The sequence below is a fragment of the Anomaloglossus baeobatrachus genome, chromosome 1, assembly GCF_048569485.1.
Source record: "Anomaloglossus baeobatrachus isolate aAnoBae1 chromosome 1, aAnoBae1.hap1, whole genome shotgun sequence".
In the NCBI taxonomy this organism is placed as follows: domain Eukaryota; kingdom Metazoa; phylum Chordata; class Amphibia; order Anura; family Aromobatidae; genus Anomaloglossus; species Anomaloglossus baeobatrachus.
Window position 1 is genome coordinate 620,220,176 of NC_134353.1, and position 13,699 is coordinate 620,233,874.

The 13,699-nt window shown below is 39.7% G+C and overlaps 1 protein-coding gene across 1 annotated transcript in view; it reads right to left on the reverse strand.

Annotated features, from left to right (window-relative positions):
- LOC142245804 (contactin-associated protein-like 4) overlaps nt 1-13,699 on the reverse strand; it is a 795,990-nt gene that overhangs the window by 52,144 nt on the left and 730,147 nt on the right. The window contains exons 20-21 of the mRNA XM_075318773.1: nt 11,486-11,619; nt 8,769-8,856 (exon numbers count right to left, since the gene is read on the reverse strand). Of these exons, the coding sequence (XP_075174888.1) occupies nt 8,769-8,856; nt 11,486-11,619 (222 nt within the window). The remainder of the gene's footprint in view (nt 1-8,768; nt 8,857-11,485; nt 11,620-13,699) is intronic.

A 13,699-nucleotide genomic window follows, 5' to 3' on the forward strand; every position in this document is an offset into this window, starting at 1 on the left:
TGTGTGCGGGCGGCAGAGTGTGAAGTAGGTGAAGCCTAGCGGGGCCATGTGTGCGGGCGGCGGAGTGCAAAGTGGGTGGAGCCTAGCGGGGTTATGTGTGCGGGCGGCGGAGTGCGAAGTGGGTGGAGCCTAACGGGGCCATGTGTGCGGGCGGCGGAGTGCGAAGTGGGTGGAGTCTAGCGGGGCCATGTGTTGCTGAGGACGTCAGTGCCGGGGACTGCACGGCTGGGTACAGGTGAGTGTGAGTATGTTTTTGTGTAAATGAAGCGTGCAGGAGGGGGCGGAGCCCAGAGTGGAAGTGTCGGCTCCCTGCACACATAACCACAGTAAATATCGGGTTACCAAGCAAAGCGCTTTGCTTGGATACCCGATATTTATCTTTGTTTCCAGCTTACGCAGGCTGCCAGCGATGGCTCGCTGCACACTGTAGCTTTAAAAAGCCCTGCTTTTGGTGATCGAGCTATTCTCGAACATAACTCGAATTGTCAAGCTTTCTGTGCTCCGGTTGTTCATCGTTCCCGAGGCAGCACACGTCGCTCCGTGTGACACCCCGGGAACGATGAACTGCAGCTTACCTGCGGCCACCGGCAATGTGTAAGGAAGGAGGTGGGCGGGATGTTTACTTCCCGCTCATCTCCGCCCCTCCGCTTCTATTGGGCGGCCGCTGTGTGACGTCACTGTGATGCCAAATGTCCCTCCCCCTTCAGGAAGTGAATGTTCGTCGCCCACAGCGAGGTCATTCGGGAGGTAAGTACGTGTGATGGGGGTTACTGACTTTGTGCGACACGAACAACAAATTGCCCATGCCGCACAAACGATGGGGGCGGGTGCGATCGCATGAGATATTGACGCGTGTAAAGCAGCCTTAACTTTCTACTTGGTAGCCAGACCATTCTGTGCGCAGGACATTTATATCTAACATCAGTCAGCTGATCGGTGAGCTGGACTTTTCATTTTTGTTACTTATTATTTTATCATTTACAAATGGCATCTTGACCCATCACAGATTTTGTTTTTCATTTTTGTAAAGGTATAAAAAGGAAAGGACAAATAAAACAATGCATTTGTACTGAAAGGGAATACTTAAAGGGGGTTTCCCCACAAACACACTTCATTTTAATCAAATGATTATGGAATGAAAATAAGTTTTATAAGTTGGATGTGATTACAAAAAATGTTCCTGTGCTGAGATAATCTTATATGTGTCTGTGCTATGTACTGTGTAATGGCCATGTCTGACCATTCATGGAGATAGTCTGATCATACCACAGCTGCTGGGCCGGTTAGGAAGCTAAAGATAACAATAGCAAGCATGGGATCCCAGCTGATACTTTTTGTACTGTAAAACATTTCCCTGCTATTTTTTAAGCAATGTTTTACCTAAAAAAAAGTATTCTTTGAGCTTCAGTGCTGTAATATCTATATACCCTCTTACTTACATTACTGTCGTAGGTTTGATAGTTATTCACTGAATGGCCAAATAGGTATATTGAGTTAAGTAAAAAATACATCTGATGTATATATACTAAATGCCTAATATTTATTATTTTCATGAAATTTCAGCAGATTTTCTCCTTTAATTCTAGTGTTACATTAATATTGATTGTTGTGACTAAGTGTAATTATATCTTTGCCACCACAACAGTGATATTCTTGTTGAACATGTTTCTTCTCGCTTCTTCAAGTTTCAAATGCAATTAAATTGTCAGTATTGGAACACATTGTCAAGGGAATGTTTTACCCTTAAAACGTTAATCCAATGAGTTTTAACATTGCACGTGTTTTTTTTCAACAAAACAATTACTAAAAAGGTTTGCTACAATGGTTAAAGCCTGTTTTCTTAGTTAACATTACACTCATGGATGCTTTTCCGTGGTTCTTATTAAAGTGTTACTAAGGATCATAAGTATTGTGAGCAAATCCAAACTATAAAGTTCGGGGTCCATACCAAACACCTTGTATTCAGTGCTGAAGACCGAACTTAGACTTTTCCCTATACATCCGGTTCCTGTTCGGGTTTGTCACCCAAATAAAGTTTATTAAAAGATTGCAGAGCAGCCAATCAGTAACCTTTTAGGCTGTGGGCACTTCTGGCACTATTGGCATGGCGGAAAAAAAATGAAGTAGGCAAAAAATGGAAGTTAAATGGTAGAAAGAGTAGGATAGTTATGCACACCATGTTTCCCATGCTGCAGGCAGACTCTCTTCCGGGCTCATTAATTAAGGTTCATAAATATTCATTGCTTCCCATGAACACCCTCTGTGCTAGTGTCTGTAGCTAGTTGTAGACTGATATACACACCCCCCCCAACCCTGTGTCAGTGATTGGTGGCAGTCACTTTGCTGTATAGTAGTGTAAATATAAATGAATAATTAAAAAAAAAGACATAGGCTCCCACCATATTTTGATAGTCAGTACTGGTAGAGCAACAGTGGCAGGCTGCAGCCCCCATCTGTGAGCTTTACCGTGGCTGGATATGAAAATAGAAGGGGAAAAAAATTATGTACATTACCCCTTCATTTTTTATATTTATCCATAGTAAAGCAGAGAGGTGGGGGCTAATAATATCAAAAAGGAAAGTGCCATGGATATTTGTTCTCCAGCCTATAAATACTAGCCCACAGCTACCCAGAATTGTCACATCCATTAGATGCAACAATTTTGGGTTTAACCCGACTCAACCCAATTGTACTGGTGTGAAGGCAGTAAGAATGATATAAGGGGTTAAGGACATCTCTAAGCTGCCACTAAGACTTAGATTAGTAATTCAAGGCGTCTATGAGACCTCCCCATTTCTAGTCTTGCAAGTGAAAAGAAATAAAACACAAACACCGAAAAAATCCTTTATTTGAAATAAAATACACACACCCTCTTTCACCCCTTTATTAACTCCCTAAACATCCTTGAAGATCCGACATAATCTACACGATGTCCCATGATGATCCCGGCATTGCTACATGAGGATCACGGCACTACTACATCTGGAGCTTGAAAAGAGGGGAAACATGTCCAACCTCCACAGGCTCTAGGAAACACTGACAGCAGAGGCAGGAACCAGTTGTCAGCAGGTGATGTCATTAAGTTCACTGGAGATCACATCCGGGCTCCTCCATTGCTCTCAGTGAGACCAGTGTCACACATTTGAGTGACTCGTGCGAGAATTGAGTCACATCACCCAGCATGGTCTGCCATTCTCAAGACAGGAGCGTGCAGCTGCATAGAAATGCATGTAGCTGCATGCTCCTGTCCAGAGAGCGGAAGCCATGCAGGGTGACGCGTCTTGACTTTCACGCGTGTCCCGCACAAGCGTGACACTGGCCTGGAACTGGGATTGAATTGTCGAATTGTGGGTCGTGATGGCCGTGACCTGCAATCTGACAATCCAGTGTCATTTCACAACAGAGAGAAGCGGGGAAGCCAAGATTTGACCTCTGGCATACTGAGTAACGTCACCTGCTCATAGTCGGGTGCCCCATTCTGTAAAGATGAGTGGGCCAAAATTCCTCAACAGCATTGTAAAGGACTCATTGCCAGTTATTGTAAATGTTTGATTGGAGTTGTTGCTGCTAAGAATGGTCCAACTAGTAATTAGATTTAAGGGGCAATCACTTTTTCACACAGGGCTTGTATTTCTTTTTTCTTAATAATAAACACTTTCATTTAAAAAAAAATAATTTTGTGTTTACTTATGTTATCTTTGTCTAATATTTTAATTTGTTTTGTGATCTGAAACATTTAAGTGTGACTAACAAGCAAAATAATAAGAAATCAGGAAGGGGGCAAAAACTTTCACACCACTATATAATCTGTATTGTGAAAAAGAAAAACTTCTGCTGACTTTCAAATATGCTTTGTTATTGCATATTTTTTACCCTGTTTTCTGAAGTTGATATTTGATTCATGCTGGTTGAACTATAGTAGCCAAGATCAAGGAACTGTTTCTTTTAGCGCCACCATGTTTTTTTGCTATGAAATTATGGGGCCCTGCCTCCTGGACTAAGTATTCTAGTACAGAAGGAGTCTATTTATTCTTGCCACATAGTTTCTGGCTACATAGGTAAGGATGGTTGACCTCAGGGAGATCAACATCCAACACCGCAGAGACACCATCATGTGTTTCTCAACACAGTGACACTAGAACAAGCCCCCCTGGGAAAATATGCAAAACAAGAATAGGAAGGAACAACCATGGGAAGGGCAGTCTCCAGTCAAGGAAACTGCCTATACCAAAACATGGTATCCACCCTTCCCTTGGTTGTTCCTTCCCGGTGAAAAGACCTGGCTAGTTTCCTGCCAGCATTGAGAAACATGTGATGGTGTCTCCGCGGCATTCTTGTTTTACATAGTTTCTGGCTGACTTTTAAACATATTTTTTTCTGAAATCCCTTGATTCCCTTTGATTCAAGGCAACATGAATCAGCTTTAAAGTTTCTTTTAAAATAACATGTGATCTTATACTAAGGGAGTTTCTACAAATGCGAACAATTTTTAACTATTACTGAATTCGTTCCAACTTCAACCAAAGTAATTTGTAAGTCTCTCAAAGAGTTTGCAAGCAGTTCTGGATAAGATGTGCCAATTCTGGTGCTAGACCCAGCTCTTCAAGATTGTCTTGGTGCAGTGGCAATTGGGGTAATAAGGAGTTAATAGCAGCCCATAGCTGCCACTAAGTCCTAGATTGGTGTTGGCAGTCGTCTATGAGATACCACCCCATCACTAATCTGTAAGTGCAAGTAAATAAACATATACACCCTAAAAATCCTTTATTTGGAATAAAATAAAAAGCCCCCTCTTTCACCACTTTATTAATGCCCAAACACCCTTGCAGGTCCGACATAATCCACACGAGGTCCAATGGCAATTCAGCTCTGCTACATCCCTGTCCTGTCAGAGCGAGTGTCATAGAACATGGCTGCCTGCTGTGAGTGCACACTGAGCCGCACGATCAGAGTAAACTCGGGTGAACCCCTGATGTCACGGTTTCGGGACCCGCAATACCGCATGTGTCACGGCAGTGACATCACAAGTTCACCACTGTGAGGTTCAGGCTGTGACTGAAATGAGCCACGCAATCAGTGGTGATGTCACTCAGGTGAATCCTCCTCCTGCGGCTCACTTCAGTTGTGGCCTCATTTGTGGTCACAGGTGGAGAACTCTATCTGTGACCTGAAATCATCTGAGTGATGGCACCACTGATTGACTGAAGTGAGCTGCGCACTCAGTTGATTTGCTGTCACAGGTGGACAACTCCAGCTGTGGCTGCATTTAACCTGAGTGATGTCCCCACTGATTGCGCGACTCACTTTAGTTGCTGTATGGAGCTAACTGTGGGCAGTCTTCTTGTAGGGTGCTTCCTATGAGCATCAGATGTAGCAGTACTGGAAGCATCGTGGGACCTCGTGTGGATTACGTTGATCCTGGAGGGGTGTTTGGGGTTATAATAAAATGGTGAAAGAGTGTGCTTTTTTGTCTTTTATTTCAAATAAAGGATTTTTTGGGTGTTTGTGTTTATTTACTTTAAAAAAAAAAGATTAGTAATGAGGGTGTCTCAAAGTCGCCTGCTATGACTAATCTAGGACTGAGTGGCAGCTATCGGCTGCCAATAACTCCTTATTACCCCGACTGCTACTGCACCAGGGTAATCGCCGGGTAAAGTCCTGGGACTGTTACATCTAATGGATGCGGAAATTCCGGGCAGCTGCTGGCTGATATTTTTAGGCTGGGGGTTCCCAATAACGTGGATCTCCCCAGCCTAAGAATACCAGCAGTCAGCTGTGAGACTTTCTCTTGCCTGTGTATCAAAATTGCAGGAGACCGCACGCTGTTTTTTTAAAATTATTTATTTTACTGTATGATACATACCTGCCCACTGGTGTCTGTGATTGGTTGCAGTCAGACAGCTGTCACTCAGTGTGGGGGGCGTATCTGACTGCAACCAATCCCCGATGCCAGGGAGTGGGGGATGCAGTGAATATGTATGAGCCTAATAAGCGGCTGGCTTGGGAAGAACAAAGAGCTGCCGTGGGAGCAGTGTGAGAGCCGCCCTGGTGATCGGTGAGTATGTAGCACTTGGAGAGAGAGACAAAGAGACAGAGACAGACAGAGAGACACTGACACAGACACCCCAAAATTACTCCAACATTGATTTTGTCATTCTGGAACTAAGTTCGTAATCTGCATTTTTGTTGACAAAACTGGGGGTAAAATGTATGCAAAATGTGAACAATTTGTAACCATGCGTTTTGCCATCCGTTTTTCAATCCCTCATTGATTTCAATGGGTGACAAAAACTGCAGCGTGCACATATAGCCTTACTCATACAAAAAAAACCACTTCTCACAGCTTTCACCATATTGTGTGCATTTAGAAGAGAAACTGATGCTCGGCAGAAGAACTTATCAATCATCAATAAGTTCTTCTTGATGATATCACTTTCGGAGAAACTAGATTGTACTGCTATTTAGAATGAAAAGAAATGACTTTGGTGAACAGCATGGAAACCAATTGATTTTTTTCTCAAAATTTAATTGTATTAATGAGATGTACATAGCTCAGAACAATTTGTTTAAATAAAAGCATTTATGTTTACCTTATTTGTATAGTACAATTATTTAATTTTCAGCTCCATTTACCTTGTTCTCACTTTAAAAATAAACTAGATAATTAAATTATGGCTCAAGTGTGAGTATAAGCTAAGAAAATAGTACAGTGAGCTGCAGGCAATCCCTTAAAGGGAATCGGTCAGCAGGTTTTAGCTACCTCATCTGAAAGCAGCATAATGTAAAGACAAAAATCCTGATTCTAGCGACATGTCACTTAGTGGACTGCATACTGTCATTTTGATTTAATGACTGTTTTATCTGCATAAATTACCTGAATGCTGAGATCTATATAACCCAGACCAGACCACTGATTGATAGCTTTCTGTCTATACTCTGCATAGTCAGAAAGCTGCAAATCAGTGATACGGGCAGGGTTATATAGTGCATGAATATGGAGACTACCTGGATGCACCTTTTTTAGTCGTCTACTAATAATCTTGTGCTGATTTAAACAATAATTTATCAAAAGTACAGCGAGAAGCCCAGTAAGTGACACATCCCTGAAATCAAGGTCTCTGTCTCTACATTATACTGCACTCAAATTAGTGGCAAAAATCTGGTGACATCATGGTGGTTATTTAATAACAAATTGGGCTCTTAATTTTTAAAGGACCAATTTTCCCATATTGAAGGCTGCACTACAGGACACTGACTAGCTATTATTAGACAGATTTACTTTAACTTTTTTTACTTTTTCAGAAACAATGCTATTTTGGTTTGTGAATTATACATTTAATATTACATTTATGCTACATTGAAATAAATAGGGTTAAGCTCCAACTGATCCACAATGCCAGGCCAAGTACAATCCTCCAATACAGAACAATAATGTGCATAAAGGTATGCTAATACATGTGTAATCACAATAACATAGTAAGGCATGGATGAAAGTGTATTATTAGGTGCAAACTCAAGATAATGACAATAGCTTACAAAGACAGAGTTTACCGGCACAAAAGGTAAAGAAAAGGTATAGATTGTATTGAACATTAATATAACTAAAATAAGGATGGGATGATTCAAAACATAGCCATAATGGATACAAAATCAAGATTGTGAGGTCAGCATGTCCATGAAAAAATCAGACTGCACTCAGATGACATTGGAGTGCAATCAGATCTTCACGGACTGTCACGGAATGGAAGATTTTTTTTTCATTTCCTCTCATATGAGGAAATAAGATGACATGCGACCACACTCTAGTCAAACGCTAATCAGAACCTGATCAGGATAATCAGTCTGTTTTTCTCATACATGGAAAAATCAGACTTGTGACTGAGCCCTAAGGGCCATAAAATCATGACTTCAGCTCGCTTTTTCAAATAAAATCAACAACCCCTGTTAGCATATTTTACAAAGTTTACTAACAGAATTTTAGTGTCAATTTAAAGTTGATTGCATCCTTTATTTTCTTTGGGATTTTATAAACAGAGAAAATTTAAGATTTTATTTCAATTACATGCTCTAACAATCAAACTTTACCTAGAGGCTTTTTTTTCTATCTAAACATATAGAATACAATACAAGTTTTGTTTCAATCATCTGCATAACTTTGAATGTGATTGAATAATTAGCAATGATTTCCAAATATATCATTGTAATAAAACTAAGTCATTATGATTAATGCATTCTTCAAATTATATGGAATGTTTCACGTAAAAATATTTTAATTGCAATACATTGTAAAATCTGAATTTGTCACATAAATTCTCTTTTTTTAATTTTTTAAATAAACAACTAATTGTACTTCTTTTTGTTTTTACTATTATTTCACCTTTTTTCCTGCATATTTATGTATTTCTTACACTGTTTTACATTATTCTCTCTGTGTATTACTTAGAGATTCCATTCTGATTTATTTGAATTCTAATTTAGTCTTTTCTCTACCGGTGATCACGTATTATAAATCAACACTCTTTAGAGGAAAATATCATGTTCCAGGATGCCTGATTGTAAAATGAGGAGATAAGTGTGAAATTAGGTTGACGAGAATCCACTTGCTCATCTGCAAGGAAGTACTTATTTGAGATGATGCTTCAACTTGAGAAAAGTACATTTTTTCCTTGATTGTCACATTTTAATTAAATTCCCAGACCAGACATATTTTTCTATCAATGAGATAAAGTATATGACATCTGTCATCCCTTAGAAAAAATTATGCTTACCTGATATTTTACCAAGTACAAGAGAATGGATTGTATTGAACTTTGTGCCAGAGCTGAGAATGAATTGTTCAGATGTATATTGGTTAACCTGGAGAACATTCAGGAATGAGAATAATGAAATCATTTTATAGTAGATAAAGTATATTAGATAACGCATTATATATATATTGAATAAAGTTAATTATTTTATGACAATTGCAACTGTCACAGACTGTAATATATTAAGAAAAGTGTAAGAGTAAAGATCTGAGTGACGCTCACAATGGCTAAGAACTGGGTTAGAGCATCTTCACAATGGCAGGTCCTGTGGGTTGTTACAGATACGTAGTGGATTGGGTGTCCAAGGCCTATTTATGCAGTTCATGAGCTATAGATAGAAGGCCCAATTAAAAAAAGCTATTTTACTACAAAATGCTAAAAATTGGCTACAGCTCTGGTGTGACAATCCAATTGTATTGCTTCCTGTATATGAGACTGTGTGTCTGCAGACCTATAAATATTTCCTTGTAGATGCCAATGAACTGCCAAAATTGCCTACAATGAACATCTCAGAATCACAACTGGACCATGGAGAAATGGTAGAAGATGATTTGATAAATCATATTATTTTTTACATTTTAAGGTTGGATTCTTGTGTGATGGTCTGAAATCAAAGTTGAATTTAATCCTAAATGTCTATTTACTTTTCTAATAAATTTCAGTTAAAAATTCCCTATCATTTCCTCACTATCTTCCCTTTTTATTTCCATTCAAATGATGTTTAATTTGAAATTCCTCAGTGCATGCTGGGGTACTCAAATGGGATGTCATGTACAGGCTAAGGATCCGATCACTGAGAAGTGATGAGCCAGCAGGAGAGCGTACACTCAATGCACATTGAAAAGAAAAGACATTGGCAAGAAAAGAGATCAGAGCCCAGAAAAATAGTCCATACCGAAATCACTATCCTGAAATGCTAAAATGGGATGTCATCAGTGATGCCTGTTTCAGGGGTTGGACTCGACTCCCCTCTTCTATCTTGCCACATTCTCTCCTGTTCATCACTTCTCATTAGAATCTGTCACTACGCTTTCAAAAGAATATATCACAGTGAAGATCAAGCACATACTGAGCGTGTATTGAAATAGAAAATTGATTCATGCTCAATAGACCATGGACTAACCATGGACATCACTCAGGACAGTTCATTTCAAGGTTGCTAAAGCAGCTGGAGCGGTGACCATAGACCCAGCCCCTTGATGACAACCTGTTTGAGTATCCCATGATGCACTATGGATTCAGCTGGCTCTGTACTGATGCAATGTAGGGTTAGCTGTTTGTCAATCCCAGAGTGTGGTTACAGCCCATGCGCATTCAATGTTGAGCGGTGACTGAGATTGCTCTAACTGTGCCTCTGTGACTGAAAGCCTGAAGTTGTCTGTAAGAGTAAAGTGTATTTCCTCCTGGTAGCCAGACTTTCAGTACAGTAACCCAGGCAGTTTTAGAATGCTATTAACCTGCAGATTAACCCCATATCTACAGGTTATAACCATTTTTGTACATGATAGGTTCACGCTAAAGAATGTGATACTAACATATTGGTGCTTGATACATTGTTTTGGCAGTAGGGGGAATCTACGCAATTTTAAGGTTGCCAATCACATATTCATTACTGAGCCTCAAATACATTTTGATAGTGTAAGAAGATGAAATTTTGAAAACTACAAAATCTGTATATCAAACAATGCCTTTCTATTCACTGTTTGGCTGAAGGGTACCAGGTGATGGTACTGTGAATGCTCTTAGCCAAGACAAATATTTTTACATACAGTATACAGAGACTAGATATAAGATTATTGTTTTATTTACTTTTCACAATTCAAGTCAGTTTTTTCTTAATGATATCTCCACAGACATCTACTACGAGCATTTATGATTGATTAATTGCTACCCAGTACCTCTAAGGTACGTTCGCGCGATCCGGATAAATGCAGTGTCTGCCCTCCTGTGGAGATGTGAGTGTTCTCTGCAGGAGAATGCAAAGTCCATGCCCATGATTAGGGATCTGGGAGCTGCAGACTTTTGCTGAGCTCTCTCCACTGAGAACACTTGCGTCTCCGTAAGCATGAATTGACTTGCAACGGATATGTGGTGGCTCAGAAAGCTGCACTGCAGGTGAGTTAACGCTGCGTACAAAAAGAAGCACAGGGGGCATGAGATTTCTATCAATTCAATCCACTGTGCTTGTACTGTACAATGCAGCATTTTAGACACAGCAGAAATATGCTGTGTCCAAAACGCTGGTAATCCTGATCGTGGGAATCCGGCCTTAAGACTGGTATGTATTTAAGTTTGGGGGGATTGGGTGCTAAGGAGTTATATTTTATTTAAGTTAATTAGTAGGGATGATCAAATACCTCAAATATTTGGCTTCGCAAATATCTGATGAACAGGTCGCCGCTATGCGAATCTTCGATGCGCAATGTAAGTATATGGGAAGTCCGAATAGTTCTGAATAGTTGTTATTCGGGTTTCTCATAGACTTACATTGCGCATCGAATATTCGAATAGTGGCGACCTATTTGGCAAATATTCGCAAAACCGAATTTTTGAGGTATTCGATCATCCCTATTAATTAGTCTATCCTGACTAGTTCATACGATACATACCATTAGCAATAACAAACTGTGTAGGCAAGGAGCTACTGACAATAAAGAAGTAAATGCAGAAATAAATACCTCCACCAATAGGATATCCTGTTTTCTCAAAATTGACACTCTATGGAGATGACCATCAGCCAGATTTTTAGAATTGATTAGGAAAACATCAGGATCATGATAGTAATTCCTTTTGTACCTTATTTGCAAGCTTCCTACATATAAAAAACAGCACAAGAAGAAAAACAAAAAGACAATAATAAGACAAATGTAAAGCATTACGTTATATATGCTCTATAGGTTCATTCAAGACATCCTGAAAGAGGACACAATAAGTCAATATCTGACAATGAGATTGTGAGCCTTTATTGAGCATGAGGATAAAGGACTTTCTGTATGAGTTCAATGGAGTCTGCATCTTATTTTTATTCTTTTGTCAAGCCATAACAATAATGAAGCACAATTCTTGTCGTAGGTTGAGAGAGCCCTCACACTGCTGAAATGTAATGTGGTTTTGCATCAAAATGCATTGCATATACTATATTCTAACCCGGATGCTTGCTTTACAAAGAAACTTTTATCTTTATGCAGACGTGTTTTTTATATATATTTTTTTCTGTAGACAATATCATGAAAAAACAAAACACACTGGGCTCCCTTAACCCCAAAAGAACATCAAAAGTGTGACGAAAGCTACACAAACTGTAAATATTTTCTTTGGGTAGGTAAATATTTGCTGCATTTTTTTTCTTTCGCCTTTTTTTGTCACAAAAAGTGAACTCTTTCCTAGCAATAGCAAAGTGAATGAGATATCTAAGTCTCATGCACACATTGCGTATTTTTCTATTATAGATTTGAGCCCATCTGCAGCATCTAAATTGTTTCAGCATTTTTGCAATGTTTTTAACCCATTCCAAGGAACAGGAATAAAAAGCAAGTAAATAATGCAGCAATAATTAAGCTAAAATATTCATATTTTATGCTCCATTTTCCTGCCAACAGACACATTTTTAGTGCAGACAGGTTTGCAACAAATATTTACAGAAGTTATCCATTACTTTAACATTGATGGCTTATCCTAATGCGGGCTTTACACGAGATGAGCTATCATGCGATGCATCGTCGTGGTCACGGTTTTCGTGATGCACATCCGGCATCGTTCACGATGTCGTCTCATGTGACACCTATTAGCGATGCAGTATCGCTCACAAATCGTGTGTCGTGTACTCGTCGCTAGGTTTCATAAAATTGTTTAATCAAAAAGGCGCCGGTTGTTCATCGTTTCCGTGTCATCACACGTTGCTCCGTGTGACACCACGGAAACGATGAACACAGCTTACCTGAGTCCCACGGCACCCGCCAACTATTTGGAAGGAAGGAGGTGGGCGCATGATAGATCGACTCGTGTAAAACAGGCTTTAGGATAGGTCATCAATGTCTGAGTGGCTGGCTTCCAAAAGCCCGCACCCCCACCGATCAGCTATTCTTATTGCTGGAGCCAGTAGCTTTTGGCTGGAAATGCTCAGTTCTGGAGCTGCCCCTTCTTCCGCTAGCGGCCGTGGCCGGATACTGCACATCCGCTTCCTATGCAAAATAAATAGGAGATAGATGTGTAGAAGACGGGGGGACTCCAAAGCTGAGCATTTCTGGTTACCTGCTGCCTCCACCTGCACAGAAAACAGCTGATTGGCAAGGTGTAGGATGTTGGACTCTGGCCAATCAGGCATTAATGACCTGTCCTAAGTATAGGCCATCAATGTTGAAGTAGTGGCCAACCTTTTTAACATGTGTTCCTTACTTATCAGCAAACATTTGCCAATGACCTTATCTATCCAAACAAAAAGGAAGAAAAATGCCTCAAAAAATCCAGCCTATTGGTAAATAAACATTGCATGAAACAAGAGTAAGTCAATTTTTTATGGTACTCTTTTTCTTTTTTTTAAAAACTAAATTTTTTCATATATTTGTAAACATAGACATACAACTGCATCTTAATAAATTAGAATATCATCAAAATGTTAATTTCATATAGTCATTTTTACTGCAGAATACCGAAGTAACTAAGCCCAAAAAACAATTATAACATAATGAGCAGTTTGATGCTCGGGTGAGCGAAAATCATGTCTCGAATATAATGGAGGGCACTGGGGAACTCAAGCATTTTTCAGGAAGATCTTTTGGAAAAATGCTTGAGTTTGCCATTAAATTCCATTATACTTGGCACACAAGTCGAACCCATCTGAGCATCAGACTGCTCGAAATAAGTATCTAGCACCCAAGCATGGTAGTTAGTGC